The sequence below is a fragment of the Amblyomma mixtum genome, chromosome 2 (assembly GCF_055824585.1).
Source record: "Amblyomma mixtum isolate Tamu chromosome 2, ASM5582458v1, whole genome shotgun sequence".
NCBI classification, from domain to species: Eukaryota; Metazoa; Arthropoda; class Arachnida; order Ixodida; family Ixodidae; genus Amblyomma; species Amblyomma mixtum.
Window position 1 is genome coordinate 72,906,536 of NC_143013.1, and position 16,075 is coordinate 72,922,610.

The 16,075-nt window shown below is 46.1% G+C and overlaps 1 protein-coding gene across 2 annotated transcripts in view; it reads right to left on the bottom strand.

The window, feature by feature from the left end:
• LOC149359723 (uncharacterized) overlaps positions 1-16,075 on the bottom strand; it is a 53,956-nt gene that overhangs the window by 7,563 nt on the left and 30,318 nt on the right. Inside the window, exons 2-5 of one of the 2 annotated variants that reach the window (XM_089571854.1) lie at positions 12,921-13,077; positions 10,850-11,041; positions 2,995-3,249; positions 869-1,101 (exon numbers count right to left, since the gene is read on the bottom strand). In XM_089571854.1, coding sequence (XP_089427980.1) covers positions 869-1,101; positions 2,995-3,249; positions 10,850-11,041; positions 12,921-13,068 — 828 coding nt within the window. In that variant the 5' untranslated portion in view covers positions 13,069-13,077. Of the gene's footprint in view, positions 1-868; positions 1,102-2,994; positions 3,250-10,849; positions 11,042-12,920; positions 13,081-16,075 lie in introns of both variants that reach the window. The other variant, XM_089571853.1, reaches the window with a different exon arrangement.

Below are 16,075 nucleotides of genomic sequence, written 5' to 3' on the forward strand. Positions count from 1 at the left end.
CGGCCAACGTGTCTTCCGGTTTGAAACCTGTAAGGCTATTCAACGACAATGTCCAGAGCTTCAGTTGACTGTGTAACTTTTATTAGCAGTATGCAGCATAGGCAATTGTTTTATACCATATAAAGCTCTTTTCCCAATGCGACCTTGTTTTTTCTTACAGACACGACTACAACATAATACCTGCTCTCTAAATTCAGCCACTAGGCTCAAGAAAGAAACCTTGACCTAGAATAGACGTTCAGCACGTGTGTTGTTTTCGTTCGAAATTATGCGCTTGTCCTTGTATCTCAGACAGCAGCGATAATCTTAATCACTGGATCGTCAGAGCACATTTACTTATGTTTTGGCAAGCGCATTCACGGTACAAGGAATCAGCTGAGGAATAAAACAGCTACAGCAAGGATGGTATAAGAAAGGCCATTTCAACAAATTTTTCGACTTTATTCGTAAGTTTAAAAGTTTATAAACAAGGTTTAAGAGCCGGTACACAGCACGCAGTACTATTGCCCAGCAGTTCGTTTCGATTGTACTACACCGCCTTGTTATCGGAGCCGTATTTTCGAGGACAACTAAAAGACCAAATGCCTTCGGAGAACGTCCTGAATATGAAATTTTTTCTCAAGTTAAATTATTTAAAAAGGATAACGTGTAATGTGGCCGTTTGAACCTTCAGCAAAGTTCCTTGATCGTTTGTGTGGAACATTAGTCCTGTTTGCAGTTTCAAGGCAGTTGTCAATGATACCGTGACTATAAAGCGTACATTCAGTGCCGGCCTTTAACGAAGAACAACCACAATAACAGCCGAAATGCGTGTATGCAAGCGTTCCCGTAAGAAACCTGAAAACAGTAGAAGCGGTGGCGAGCGCACCTCTTGTTCGGCGAAAAGAGGGTACGGCTCCTGCTTGGCCATCTGAGTGAGGAAGAAGAGCAGGTCGTCCATGTTGGCGTCTCTCTTGAGTCTAAGCGCACGCCGATGAAGCCGCCGGTTTCGCAGGAGCTCCTCCAAGCTGTTGCGCAGATTACGCTTGCGCCGGAACACGCCACCAGCCATGCCGCCAACGCCCACGTCGCCGTAGTCGTACAGCGAATAGTCCAGCTCACCTGAGAGAGAACATCGCTATTACGTCTTGCTGGCTGTATTAGACAACATTGTGATATGACTGCATGCTGATTCACTCAATAAGCGAAATGACATTTGCTTTAGAAAAGCGCTGAGTTCTTCCAAGAGCGCTCCCCGTTAAAATAGCATGGAGTCGCCATTTTATTGGTAATAAAACATTATGGAAGAGGAAAAAGTGAGGAGGTATAAGTTTACTAACAGCAATCATGTCAAACTTATACTAGCGCACTTTATTTAGCGCTTGAAGCAACAACTACAAATATAGAGGGCAGAGGTGCTGAAGTTCAATGAGATTTTCACTCGACTTGATTGTGTGTGTTCAAGTGTCTTGTGTGGTTATTGAGGTAATGTTTACATCTTGGACGCCCTTATCGTTCATTGGGTCCGCCTGAAGACAAAAGCTTAAGGAATGCAAAACGAATGGAGCACGTAGCGATATACGGGGAAAGCCAACGGAAATTAAAACAAGCACGAATCATCTGCTGTACCACAGTCGACTTAGTGCGGCCTCGAATGCACCAATGGCGACTGCAGTGCGATTCGATCAACACGGAAACTGAATACGTCATAATACACAATGCAAAAACCCTGCCCTTCAATGTGAAAAATATTTCACTTGTTAACACAGTCTAAAAAAAAAAAAATGCGCGCTAAGAAAGACGCCTCCCAGTTTCAGCCTTTGCTCTTAACCGGCTCTGAGGAAAGGGCGTGTTTACGTGGCTGAAGAATGCTAGCTGTGCACCCGACTCGGTTCGCTTGGCTTCAATCGTTCATATTCTTTCTCTGAAGTTTCAATTTCTTCCACAATAACCGTCGGAGAAAAGTGTTTGAGAAAAAAACCACTTCTAATTGTTGATATATAATTGTATGTGACTCTTTAAACAGATTTTTCTCAGAAATCAGTTCCTTCTCCACAAAAGCTAGAAAGAAACAGTGCTTTTCTTATTAAACTGCACTTTTGCCTTACACTTTCGGGCTTAAAGATCCTCCCGGAGGTTAAATACGCTTTGAGCAGCGTTGTTGGAAAAGTAAATAATTTACCTGCATTAAAAATGAATGATCAAGTAGGATGACCATTTTTCTTAAGAACAGGAGCAAATCAAGCAACGCGCTTTGTGATTACTAAGATCAGCTACTCAGAAAAGACTCTCTAACTCTGAGCCAAATCTTCAGCCGTTGTTTGTAAAAAACACGCATCCCTTCTTCCCTGGGATTCCCAAAATCTCCACGACCCTAAACCTTATCAAAAAAATTCAGAGGGCACTTTGACTTTCTAAAGTGCTGCAAGGCGAAACCCTTTGCTGGCGCAGTTCATTTTTTTTATTTATTTTTATTTTTGCCGCCGCGGTGGCTCAGTGGTTATGGTGCTCGGCTGCTGACCCGAAAGACGCGGGTTCGATCCCGGCCGCGGCGGTTGAATTTATTTGCAGGAGAAATTCTAGAGGCCGGTGTACTGTGCGATGTCAGTGCATGTTAAAGAACCCCAGGTGGTCGAAATTTCCGGAGCCCTCCACTACGGCGTCTCTCATAGCCTTAGTCGCTTTGGGACGTTAAACCCCATAAACCAAACCAAACCATTTTTATTTTTTATTTTTCATATATTTTTGTTTTTTCTCTTTTATTTTATTTATGAAACAGAGGCTTTCACTACATGCGCCTTTATTGATGCTGAAACCCTGAGCCTTCGCGGCGGAGTAGTGGAGTCTCCACTTCAAATGCGAAAGGCCCTGTTTCGATTCCCAGCCTCGACGCAGGTTTTTTTTTTTTTTTTTAAGTAGTGACGCCGAAAAGCGGACATGCTTGCTAACACAACTTGGTCACAACAGCATGAGACATTAAAGGCTTTTGCCTTAATGCCAGTCTTAGGGGCTTACCGCCATTGTCAGGCTGGGCGGGTGCCCTGTCGTCATTGTCGCTGCCTGCAGCGCCGGCCGCAGACACTCCAGTGTCGTCCGCGTAGTCGTAGTAGTCGAACTTGCCCGCCTGAGCAGCTGCGGCTGTGCCCAGCAGTTCGCTAGCCGGCTGCTGCTGAGGCTGCTCTCCGTCGACGGTCGCCGCGACACTCGGCTCTGGCACTTCGTCCTCCGAAAGCGGCGCTGCGGCATCGCCACTAGAGCCCGTGCGAACAGCTGCGTGGGTATCGGTAGACAGACACGATTCAATGCTCGCTGAACAGTGTCTATAGTTGTGCAGCAGAAAGTGCGGGCCCGATAACTTATGAAAAGATACACGAACGCGCTAAGACGTCGCCCACAACGGGGCTCGAAATTTCTGCAACGTCCTTTAGTTGTCAGCAGAACAAATGCAGATTCGTAATGGAAAAGTTTACATCGGCCAAACGGGCCGCTGTATAGATGAATGACTAAGGGAACATCAGCTTTCTATGAACAACGGAAAAGGGTCAGATTTGCCCTTACATTGCGGCGCATGCCCTTTGGCTACGCCTGATAAAGCATGTCAGCCTTTGCTGGCTAGAACCAAAATCTTAAGGCGCAGTCGTAACCAGATAGCACGTCAACTCGCAGAGGCTTTTTTCATTGATAAGTCAGGTGATGAATGCGTAAGCTATTCTAGTATCAAATTGTATAAGAAAGAGAAAAATTTCCTGGCATGTGCGCTTAGGCAATGATTGGATAAGCACCAAGGTATATATATATATACCGGGTGTTTTTTTTAGAAGGTCCAAAATTTTTAAAAAAAGGTAAATTGCTTTACATTTATTTCAGCACTGGGGCTATACTGGAAGCTACGGCGGGCGCCAGGCAAGAGGAAAACTGCTTTAATTAGTTCGCTGATTAACTAAATATGTTAATTAACTTTTCTAATTTTTGTTTTAGGGGATATGTTGTATTCGCAAAATTGGAGATCGTCCTCTAAACAGTCCAACCGAGAAACGCGTCACGCGTCCCGGACTGGCGGCCTGCGCTATCGCTGCTTATCTCGCTTCGCTCCGCGGCCTCACGGAATGCCGCGCTGGAACAAAAACGAATTGACACAAAGTGCAGGGCGGAGCGAGCTACGTCACAGGCGCTCACAGAGGCTGTGTTACAGTGTGAAGCTGCCTACCAGGGTGACTTTTTCTCGCTTCGTTACGCGCGCAAAAAATTTTTTCATGAAAATCTGTTTGCTTGGCTGGACTGTTTGGAAGACGATCTCCAATACTGCTAATACAACATATCCCCTAAAATAAAAATTATAAAAGTTAATTAACGTATTCAGTTAATCAGCGAACTAATTAAAGTAGTTTGCCTCTTACCTGGTGTCCGCCGTAGCCCTCAGTATAGCCCCAGGGTTAAAATAAATCTAAAGGAATTTACCTTTCTTTAAAATTTTGGACCTTCTAAAAAAACACCCGGTGTGTGTGTGTGTGTGTGTGTGTGTGTGTGTGTGTGTGTGTGTGTGTGTGTGTGTGTGTGTGTGTGTGTGTGTGTGTGTGTGTGTGTGTGTGTGTGTGTGTGTGTGTGTGTGTGTGTGTGTGTGTGTGTGTGTGTGTGTGTGTGTGTGTGTGTGTGTGTGTGTGTGTGTGTGTGTGTGTGTGTGTGTGTGTGTGTGTGTGTGTGTGTGTGTGTGTGTGTGTGTGTGTGTGTGTGTGTGTGTGTGTGTGTGTGTGTGTGTGTGTGTGTGTGTGTGTGTGTGTGTGTGTGTGTGTGTGTGTGTGTGTGTGTGTGTGTGTGTGTGTGTGTGTGTGTGTGTGTGTGTGTGTGTGTGTGTGTGTGTGTGTGTGTGTGTGTGTGTGTGTGTGTGTGTGTGTGTGTGTGTGTGTGTGTGTGTGTGTGTGTGTGTGTGTGTGTGTGTGTGTGTGTGTGTGTGTGTGTGTGTGTGTGTGTGTGTGTGTGTGTGTGTGTGTGTGTGTGTGTGTGTGTGTGTGTGTGTGTGTGTGTGTGTGTGTGTGTGTGTGTGTGTGTGTGTGTGTGTGTGTGTGTGTGTGTGTGTGTGTGTGTGTGTGTGTGTGTGTGTGTGTGTGTGTGTGTGTGTGTGTGTGTGTGTGTGTGTGTGTGTGTGTGTGTGTGTGTGTGTGTGTGTGTGTGTGTGTGTGTGTGTGTGTGTGTGTGTGTGTGTGTGTGTGTGTGTGTGTGTGTGTGTGTGTGTGTGTGTGTGTGTGTGTGTGTGTGTGTGTGTGTGTGTGTGTGTGTGTGTGTGTGTGTGTGTGTGTGTGTGTGTGTGTGTGTGTGTGTGTGTGTGTGTGTGTGTGTGTGTGTGTGTGTGTGTGTGTGTGTGTGTGTGTGTGTGTGTGTGTGTGTGTGTGTGTGTGTGTGTGTGTGTGTGTGTGTGTGTGTGTGTGTGTGTGTGTGTGTGTGTGTGTGTGTGTGTGTGTGTGTGTGTGTGTGTGTGTGTGTGTGTGTGTGTGTGTGTGTGTGTGTGTGTGTGTGTGTGTGTGTGTGTGTGTGTGTGTGTGTGTGTGTGTGTGTGTGTGTGTGTGTGTGTGTGTGTGTGTGTGTGTGTGTGTGTGTGTGTGTGTGTGTGTGTGTGTGTGTGTGTGTGTGTGTGTGTGTGTGTGTGTGTGTGTGTGTGTGTGTGTGTGTGTGTGTGTGTGTGTGTGTGTGTGTGTGTGTGTGTGTGTGTGTGTGTGTGTGTGTGTGTGTGTGTGTGTGTGTGTGTGTGTGTGTGTGTGTGTGTGTGTGTGTGTGTGTGTGTGTGTGTGTGTGTGTGTGTGTGTGTGTGTGTGTGTGTGTGTGTGTGTGTGTGTGTGTGTGTGTGTGTGTGTGTGTGTGTGTGTGTGTGTGTGTGTGTGTGTGTGTGTGTGTGTGTGTGTGTGTGTGTGTGTGTGTGTGTGTGTGTGTGTGTGTGTGTGTGTGTGTGTGTGTGTGTGTGTGTGTGTGTGTGTGTGTGTGTGTGTGTGTGTGTGTGTGTGTGTGTGTGTGTGTGTGTGTGTGTGTGTGTGTGTGTGTGTGTGTGTGTGTGTGTGTGTGTGTGTGTGTGTGTGTGTGTGTGTGTGTGTGTGTGTCTTTCTGAATAAATTCAGTCGCGAGTTTGCGCCCGTCCTTGTCCTCTTCTCGTCCGTGTCTTTTTTAGCGCTATTCCCTTGTTTAAGCATGTACGACCGACTCGCCCAACAACGTGCTCTCTTCAGCTATCGTCGAAGCTAGGAATGCGTGCCGCGGAGCACAAGTGCTGCACTAAGGATGGCGTCTTCATTATGCTCAAAATGGAATGCGTTCATAAAAAAAAATCACTTCATATCTGGACGCAGAAATGCAGAAAGTGCCTGCAACATGTTACGCAGCTTGCCGATCTGTCCTCGCTTCGGCGAGCGCGGCTTCGGCCGCTTATCTGTTTCTTCAGCAGCGTCCGCTCCGGCGTACGCGGTTGTTGCTGCGACGCGCGTCCTTTCTTTCCTTTTTCTCTTTCCTCTGATCTTTTAACTCTCATCTATCTGCACGTGGCAGCGGTGGTGGCTTGGCTCGAGCCAGTAGGCAGGCCCGTGCAATTTCCTCTTCATCCTTCTCTCAGTCACAACAACAACAACAACGTAGCTTGCCGTTCTGGACCTGTGTTCAGTGGAGATTGTGAGGAGACACTCAGCGATAAGCATCCTGTAGAATGAAACAAAAATGCTAGGGTTAGCCTACTGCTGAGTTCTTTTTAAAACAATTTTATTTTGCACCAGCGCTTTGCTACTGTCCCCTTTTACGGCTCAATGCCAGGTTTATATACGTAGTGTTTCATTTGCCCTGTGCTACTTATTGTGCACAGGGTAATTCACACAAAAATGCTCGTTGACTACTACCGGTAAGTACTGTAAGCAAGCATAAAACAAAAGTGACGGCAGATAACTTTTTAGCTACGTGACGCCTTCATACCGCATTTAGTGGTGTCACCTTTACACTGGCCGTTATTCTGGTAACGAGTCAATATTTAGGTCAGGTACGGTTTAGGTGCAATATAGGAAAGATGACGAAAGAAAAAGACCACAGTTCATTTTTTTCTGTCTCCCTCCAGGACAAAAAAGAAAATCTGCACTGTCAACTAAAGTAAAAATAACAGAGAGAGGGGGTTGCACAATATATTATTGGTGTCTTCCTAAACCAGACATTCGTGGTGAGATGGGGGGGGGGGGGGAGGGGGGGGCGATTTTTCTCACACTGGCTAGCTGCCACCTCCTGTTCGTGCTGTTGCAATGCGCAGCAACGTACTCCCAACAAACACCCATAGGAGCAACAACAACGCGGAGTGTCAACCACTTACGAATATAAAGGAAAGTTCCAGAACAGGGCCCCTGAACCAGCCGGAAAGGGGTAGAAATCTACGCCTCCTAGTGGCGGCGACAAGCGTGAGCTGAGTGCGTCCAATCCGCTTTGGACGATGGATGAGCAGAAATGACTCCGGTGTAACGAGTTTCTGAGCTCGCGATGCCCGGATTCCTGGCTCTAAATGATGCAAGCTACGTACGTATAGTAGCAGGCTCTAAGCCACAAACGAGCTCCCTAATATTTTGCTTCTCCGCCCATGCACTTCACCCTGCACCTAATGTGCTTCATCCCGCCACCGCGCTCGCACACAGCGCTGCTCACATGAGTTTACTGGAATCATTTATTCAGTCCACTGCCGCCCAGTGACAAAAATGTAACAGAGCACATCAGCTCGGACAACCGGCGCAAATGTACACCAGAAAATAAACTTCAACGAAGTAAGCAGAGAAGGCTGCGCTACTGAGGAACAATGACATTATAGCAGCAAATGTACGACTCAGTCTAACTGTCTACATAGCCCCCCAACTGTCGCACTGCTGGCGCAGAGCTAAACTAAGCATAACTACACCTGGGAGGTACCCAGGCGTGCCGATGAGGTCATATGACGGCAGCGAGCTAACTCTTAGCAAAAGAGACTGCACTGAGCAAAAAAGATAGAACTAGATGAGTGCAATTTCATTATATTCAAGAGGGCTTCCAGTTGCAATCTGTCTTGTTTTTAAGATTTCATGTTCTAACTTATTTGGTAAATGCAATTTGATAAAAAGCTTTTACCGTAAAAGTTATCCGTATAGTACAAAGTTTGTCTAGTAACTTGATGTGATCGAGTTTATAAGGACAGTGAACTGCAGCTAAGCAATATCTTCTTTCCCCCTTACTGCACCCTCGACACGTTTAGCCACACGGGCTAATTAACTTATTGCATAGGGTTGAGAACAGAGTATGCGATATAGAAAGTGAAACTAACTTCTTGTGCGCACTGGACTCTTCTTTTAATCGCCTTATGACGCACGTTAGTCTAGCTTTTAGTACGTCCTTAGCATATACAGGCCAACCTTAAGACCAGAACGTTTTGTGTAGGCTTCTTTTATAAGGAATTCGCCAAGGACAATGACATGAGCTTATAACATATAAAATAGTTATTTAGCCAGGTTTTCACGCGTGAAGTTAGGTGATATTGACGGACTTATCTTTGTTCATTGAACGATTCAATTGGTTATAATACAAATCATTTAATTTACATTATACCTCGCTTTAGGTTATAATAGTTGACCGTACGCTTGTTTGCCTTTTTACGTTACCTCCATTTATGGCTACAGTTAAGTGGTGGAGTGATTTGTTTTTTTTTTCGTTGCGAAAGCAACACTACGTGAGTCGCCGAGCCACTTCCCGGAGCTGAGGCAATGCCATAGTGCGCATGCGTGAGGAGCAGTGACGTCACACGGCGCACAGCTGGCGCACCGCCGCCGTCGCTGCGCGGATGACTCAGAGGTGCCGCCGCCGCGCTCGTCACTTGCGCATGCGCAGTAGCGGCGCATAGCTAGCGTGCCGGGGCCGCCGCCGCTGCCGCATTGCTCTCCATCGCATCTCTCTCTCTCCTCGTTGCTTTCGCAATCCTCCAGGTTTAACCAGAGCTAAACCACTGCCAATTTTTTTACTGATATCCTGGGAACCTATTATCCTGCTGAAGTAAGTCAAAAGCCGAACACTTTATATGACAGTAAACAAAAACGCTGGTTTCTGTTTTCCTGTTGATATTCGCGCCCAACGGGTGCGATAATTCTGCGCGGTGTGTGCGTCAAGAAGCGTAGTTCTGCGCTATATTAATTTTCCGAGTTATACTATATCAAATATTTCGTATAATGGCACTGCATTCCAATTCATATCGACAGCAAGTCCTCACGCAACGCTATATTTAGTTGGCATTGTTTCCATCTATTTCTGTTTTATGGCGAACACATAGAAACAGTCACACAAAGCGGCCAACTCATCTCACTCTTAGGGTCGTACACGGCAAGGAACAAATACCACATGCACAGCCTTTCTTGCACAAAGAAAATAAGGGCTCGTCCTAAATCCTGAAATTGATTCACAGCTTACGACAGTGTGGCCAGAGCAATGAAGCTAGAGGGGTTCTCAGGAAATCTGATTTCATGTGGCGAATATTTGTTCGCAGGGCTTCTAAGTATTTATGTTCTACTCGTTCTACACAACTAATTGCTGTAAGCAGACAATGACTAATTAGGACACCGAAGACTGTTATGGCCTCCTTGAGAGGTATCAAGGAAAAATAGAATATAGTGAAGGAGGTGGATTAACATTTATCACAAAGTGACGCTTCACATTACCGTACTTCATACCAGCCCAAACTTCGGATGGCTCAATGAGGCGTTGCTTAAGGTAGGTTGTCGTTTATGTGCAGTTTATTCGAAATGCAAGACTGCCTGTCACCGATGAAAAAAATTCCTATTGTGTACATAGGTCCTGTCTCTTGTTCATCTCTTCCTGTTTGTAGTCCGCTGTCGCAGCGTACATTGGATATCGTAAGAGTGCCTTAGCATCCAATTGATGTTAACATCCTTGAAGTAGCGAAATACGTTATGGCGGCTAATTATAATTACCGGCACGCCGCGGCCATGACGTAAGATGGGCCCCTTTATCTATTATCATCGTTTATAACATTACTGTCGTTATACCACACAGTATCAAAATTAAGATACGTCTTTTAAGGCTTTTGTTTTCTTTTTAAAAACTCGTCAGTTAATCTGCAGCCTAATTAACACTTAGAGTGTACTGACAGTATGTTTCCAAACTTTCTGCTGTTTAACTTTAAGACGGTATTTTTGATCTCAATATTCATTCTGCCGTAAATGTATTTAACCTAATATACCTCACGAGACGTTGCATAATTGTCAAGGCATACAGACCTGAAACATGAGACATAAAAAAAAGTCACAGAAAAAGAGTTGTTGGATGTGCGGCCTTCCAGAAATATTTTGCGGATGGTAATGCGAACAACCAGCGTTAAAAAATAACTTAATTTTTGGTTTACAATCCACACCCGGTGTCCAGTTTCTTTTTTCTTATTTCTGTATAACCCACCTCTCATGTGATGGCCCATACCGAGATCTTTGAAGTTCTTAAAAAAAAAAACAGCTGCAGGGCTCAATTTTGGCTAAAAAGAAACTAGTTTTGGCTAAAAAGAAATTAGAAATTAATTTTGGCTAAAAAGAAATTATTATTTGTTCCCGGTGCATTGCCTGCCAGAGCCAAGTTTGCAACCATGGGATAAATATGTATATGAACGCACAACGAAAGCACCATAAAGAATCTTAATACAATAACCATTCCGAATTTCATTCGGTGACATCGGGGAAAAATACCATATAGTCCGCACCTACAAATACTCCTCAAACCACAAGATTTTAACTTTTCAGTAAGTATAGTCGATGGACCGTGTACCGAAAAATACGGTATATTCCTGTTAACGTTGGCAGTCGTTCTTTCTCAGCTCACAAAGTGGGCGCAGCGGACCCACCGTCTTTTTCTTGTGCCTGTTGGTGGTGCGTGGCGTTGCTGTCCTGCTTTGTCCCGGAAGCTTCCTTGGCGGCATGCGCTGAGGGGGAGGAGGAAGAGGCCTTCCTTTCTGGGAACACGATCAGGTCGTCCACCATGCCTGCAGGCTTGTTCTGCTGGTTGCCGAACATGATGTCCTCCTGGGAGCGCTTGTCTGCTTTGCAGGCCAACGGGAAACAAAACATTCATTCAGCAAAGAAAACGAAACAATAAGGCCAATCAAACTTCTTAAGATTTCGTGTTCGATTCCTATTCGGGAGAAGAAGTTACCTTCCGACACAATACACCCAATTCTAAGCGTATGACTGCGTGATCCATTCAATGAGCATCAGAGGAAGCCGGCCGGTGTCCGGTCAGGCATTCTCTGGGCAACTCAATGCACAGTCGGGCGCAAAAGTTTTCGGATCACGTGCACAACTAACTAAGCCTATAACTCTATTATTAGCCGGCGATTGGAGGCCACACTTGTGGGGATGAAAGTCAAAATCTTGTTCTTTCAGCTCCAGAGTATGTCTCCAGCCGGCTGATAATAATAGAGCTATGGGCTTTGTTTGGGGAACACGTGGTCCGGAGACTTCTGTCCCCGACTGTACAAACAAACTAAAACGGAGAAGAGAAAAACTGTCTGCGTCTTTCATGTCAAGCCACTCGCTCAGCCATCTTTTTCTCTTAGTGCTCGGGCGCCGAGTAGATATTTCTGCATAAAAGAAGGACCACACGCCTAAAGCACGGCGCTGACAACCTGAATTTGGACGCTCTGGCGAGCTAGTTGGTTCATTTGAAGCTGCTTGGTTCATTCATTTGGGACGAAAGGCACACGTAAGCACACACAAGCTAACAAACTGGAAGAATGGCCGACAAAATGAGTAGTTCTGAGTCTGGCACAGTCTATACTCTGTTTCATACATAGCAGGCAACGCTGCGGAGGCTGCGGAAGTAGTTCGTCCGCGAAGCCATATTACTCCGCCACACATAATTTATTTTTCTCGTCGCCTGGCTGAGTATTTGAACGAAAATGAACGGTGTACAACGAAGCGGTAGCGCTGAAGATCACGGTCATAGCTGTGAGGTGTTCAGAGTTCGGACCCTCTGGCTGTAACTTTTACCGAGTGTGGACTACTTTTTAGGCGCGGATGGAGGAAGAGCAACTCGTTCTACCAGCCGAGTATCATACCGCCACGCGTATTTCTTGATTCTCGAAGTCTCGATAAGTCAGAGGACGAAAATGTGGCAAGTGGTAAAACGAAGTCAGGAGGTTGTCATTCACGGCACTTGAGATTTGCTGGAACGAAATATCTCTGTGCTCAATTTGGTTGTATGGCGAACTACTTTTTTCGGCGCGGGCTTAGCCTGTGTGAACAGGCGGGCTAGCTTTGGCAGCGTTGCCTGCTATGTATGAAAGAGAGTATAGTGACAAACACAGCCAACCACTTACCCTAGTGGTTGGCTGCCTTGCCCCTGCCGTGTCCTTACTTGGACATGCCCCCCCCCCCCTTTCTTTCCCCTTCCAGTGCCAGCCTATTTTTTTTGCCTTGTTCTCATTTCCCTGTACCACGCTGACTAACCCTCTTATCTGAGTTTTCCAGGTCCACCCAGCGCCTCCCCCCCCCCCCCCCCCCCCCCCCCCCGTCGCAGCCCCTTCAAAGCCTTTCATCATTACACACCCACCGGATATAAGTTTTTCCACTATTGCAGCTTAACGAATCAAGATTCACCTCCCTCCCCTTCCTGAAACGCATCCCCTCTCACACCACTTTCCTTCCCCACCCCCGGGGCCTTCCTCCTCGGAGCGAAGGCCCTATTTAATCCCTGCCAATGATGAACGCTTTGCCCAGACGAAGACAAGTCCCCTTGTCGAAACGTTGGCTCAAGCAAGCTGAGGTTTTCCCCTCCCTTGTTCATTTTGTGATCGCCAAGGACCATCTACCACACCCTCTCTCTACCATGGACCCTAGTATACCTAGTCAGACAGTCAGTGAGCTGCCGGAAGCGAGCCTTTACTGCGTAATGAAAGAAGCAAGAATCAAACTTGCCGGCGTCCGAGGGTTCCTGCTGCTGCGGGGTCTGGGTGTCGTGGTGCGCGTGACTGGCAGCGCCACCCATGGTGGTGGGCAGGCCCAGGGCCTCCTTGACCAGGAGGCAGCAGGCGCCGACCAGGAGGAGCTGAGTGACACCCATCATGCCACCCTGCTGCTAAACACGGAGGACCGCCATCACATGGAGAGAAAAGAGGCGGTACAGCTGTTAGATCCCTACTGTGAATGCTTGCCGCGGAGCTCTGGACAAAGTGAGGGAACAGTCCTTTGACACGGGACACGGTAAGAGGTGGGAGAACAGATAGCGCGAAGGTTTATTTCACGCGCGGAGAACTTCAAGCACCGAAGAAGGTGATCATAATGAAAGCGAAAAAAAAAATGCAGAAGCATACAACGCTTCTTAAAAAAAAAGCAAGAAAGGAAGATGTAGGGACGGGAATGGTAGAAACGAAATTAAATAGCGCGTGGCTCAGGCGGTGCAACAAGTTTCCTGCGTTCCCGAATCTGCGCTAGTAGCTGAAGTTCACGCTGTTATTAGGAAGCGCAAAAAGAAAAAAAAACAGACCTCCGTCGTAAAACATGCCTCTACGCACTTTTCCATCCAGTTGCTTTCATTTCTACCATGTAAGTGAAATACATTGATTTCTTAAGGGCTCAATGGAAATTGGGGTTGAACAAGGATGTTGAACTGCGCAAGTTTGAGAGGATGTATGCTTAGAAAACAACCAGCGCGAAAGAAGAACGGGACAGAAGCAAGGGAACACGAACAAGCGCTGTTTAAGTAGCAAAGAACACATGAAAAACACATTAAAAAAACATGAAAGCAAACGCGACTGAAAAAGCAAGCAAGAGAAATGAGCACTCAAAAGGAAGAGCAACAAAAGTTTCAAAGTGCGATTAGGTCACTGCTGAATCCAGGTAAGTATTCTCATTCTTAGTGAATGCAATTGATAGGTCACTTACGCAGTTGTCTGCATAGAAAGCTTCTATTTACTCCCTCACGTTCAAGTCAACCAAGGTTGTCTTGAGCCTGCCAGCAACTAAACTCTGAATCTATACACGGCCGCTACCGGTACCAGTTTTTCGAGTTAAGCAGATTGTGGTGTTCTGCAAATTTCTTGCTTGTTGTTTTCTAGTTGGTCTTTGAATACCGCTGGAGGCATGACAATGTGCTAACCTCCCAATTCAGCCCCAACCGAAGCGCCTGTATTTAATACATGGGTCTTGCTGAAAGCTTCGCAGCTAGTTTAAATTCAGTTAAATTCTGCCATTTCACAAAAATATTCTGGTTGGTCCCCTGGGCTAAAAGCTGCTCTTGTAAACTTGATAAGGGCCAGGGCCCAATACACTACAAGGCACGGCACAGCAAATAAAGTATTGAAAACATAAATATAACCGTACAAGGAGACATTAATGCATAAATAGAGGTGTGCATGCATACAGTTTTCGGTTAATATTGAGAAATCAACAACATTGGAGTAATCATTCTATCTGCCTCAGTATTTCCCAAGTTCTCAGTTTTATTAATTGCTTCTTAAGCCCTTTCAGGATTGTTTCAATGTCTTAACTGCATTCTCCTTTTGCTCTCAGATCGTCTTCATCGTTCAAGGACACAAACCTGTTTCTGCCGGTCGCAACACGCAGTGGAAACTGCTCTAATAGCCCTGGGAGAGAATTCTCGCAGACTGGCATTTGTCAGACAGACACCGTTACGAGAGGTGTCAATGCGCTCTATTTCCAAAGGAATAATTATTTCTGCGAAACCCTTAACTTGGCTATACGTCGTGACAAGTGGCCCCGCACACAAGCTAACAATATGTAAAGACTGCAAACGAATATAATTACCAAACAATACTGATGTAGCTAATCTACGACTCAAAGCTAACTTTGTCTTCTTCAAACTTTCTTGTTTAAGTAAGTTATTGCATTTTTTGCTATGATGAAAATGGAACGGCCAAAGCGATCTCATTATTGTGGCCGCTACTAGGGTAATGCAATAAAAAATTCAGGCGAGCGCTTAAGTGACCTTACGTTTGCTTAGGCGAAAGCCTTTCTGACCCCTTTGAGCGCGCTTGGTAGCAGGAGACACAGGAACTCGCTTCGGCGCCATCGAGCTTCCGTTCAGTCAGGGACCAAGCGTCGACCGAGGAGAGACGAGCGCGCGCGCAGCTGGGGAACAGTGGCGCCACGTGTGACGTCATCAATCGCGCACCCTGTGACGTCATCACTCACATGTGACGTCATTTGTGACGTCACACACATGCGCTGATCACGTAATAATTTCGCGCTACGACGTACGACGCCGTCGCCATATTCGAAATTTCTTTATAAACGGAACTTTATTAAGTCTTCACTAATGATGTCTTAACTAATTATTAAGTCGCAACTAATTAAGTTATAACTAAGTGTGATTGACAGGTTGCGCGGACGCTTTCTGAATACGGACAAATCCTGCGGACACTGCTGTTACATGGGCCTATAAAGGCTTTCGTCTTAAAACTACGATGCAGATGAAGCAACCCCTCTTTGGAAAGGATGAATAGGCGTGGCAGTTCCATGAATTATGGAGGAATCTGTGCAGCCATGTTTGCTGTATCTGTGCAGGTGCAGCACGATGAAGGCAAGCCCCATCATAAATAATAGCATCATTTCTTTTTTTTTTTTGCGCCATCACTAAAACCTAACTGCGTTGTGCGAACTCGTCCACACCATGAAGCGCACCAGCCTCGCTTCCCGGCCCTCCTGGAATAAAAAGCTTCGAAGGTAAACCCGCTCCAGTAGTCACATTCCGAACAAGAGAGAAAGCAAAACATGCCCTCCCCTCCAGTATCGAACTTCATGGTGCTTAAAGAGCAAACTAGCGTTTTAGCGCGCCATTCATCTTTCCTCGTCGAAGGCTCGGATGGGCACGGCAATAAATTCAAGGCACGTAGGCATGTCAAGCAAATGTTTGTGTTGCTAACCAGGCACGTGCGGCCGTTAAAATAGCGCGAATAGCGTCCAGCCTCTTTCATTGCTTTAAAATTACATTTCAGGTCGTAAGCCCCAAGCATCACTGATCGCGCTCAAACTGGCTTCAATTATTGGCAGCGAAATATATCGGCAGTTTCTCTCGTTTATCTGTCGAGGCCGTTTACAGATCACTGCAGCGC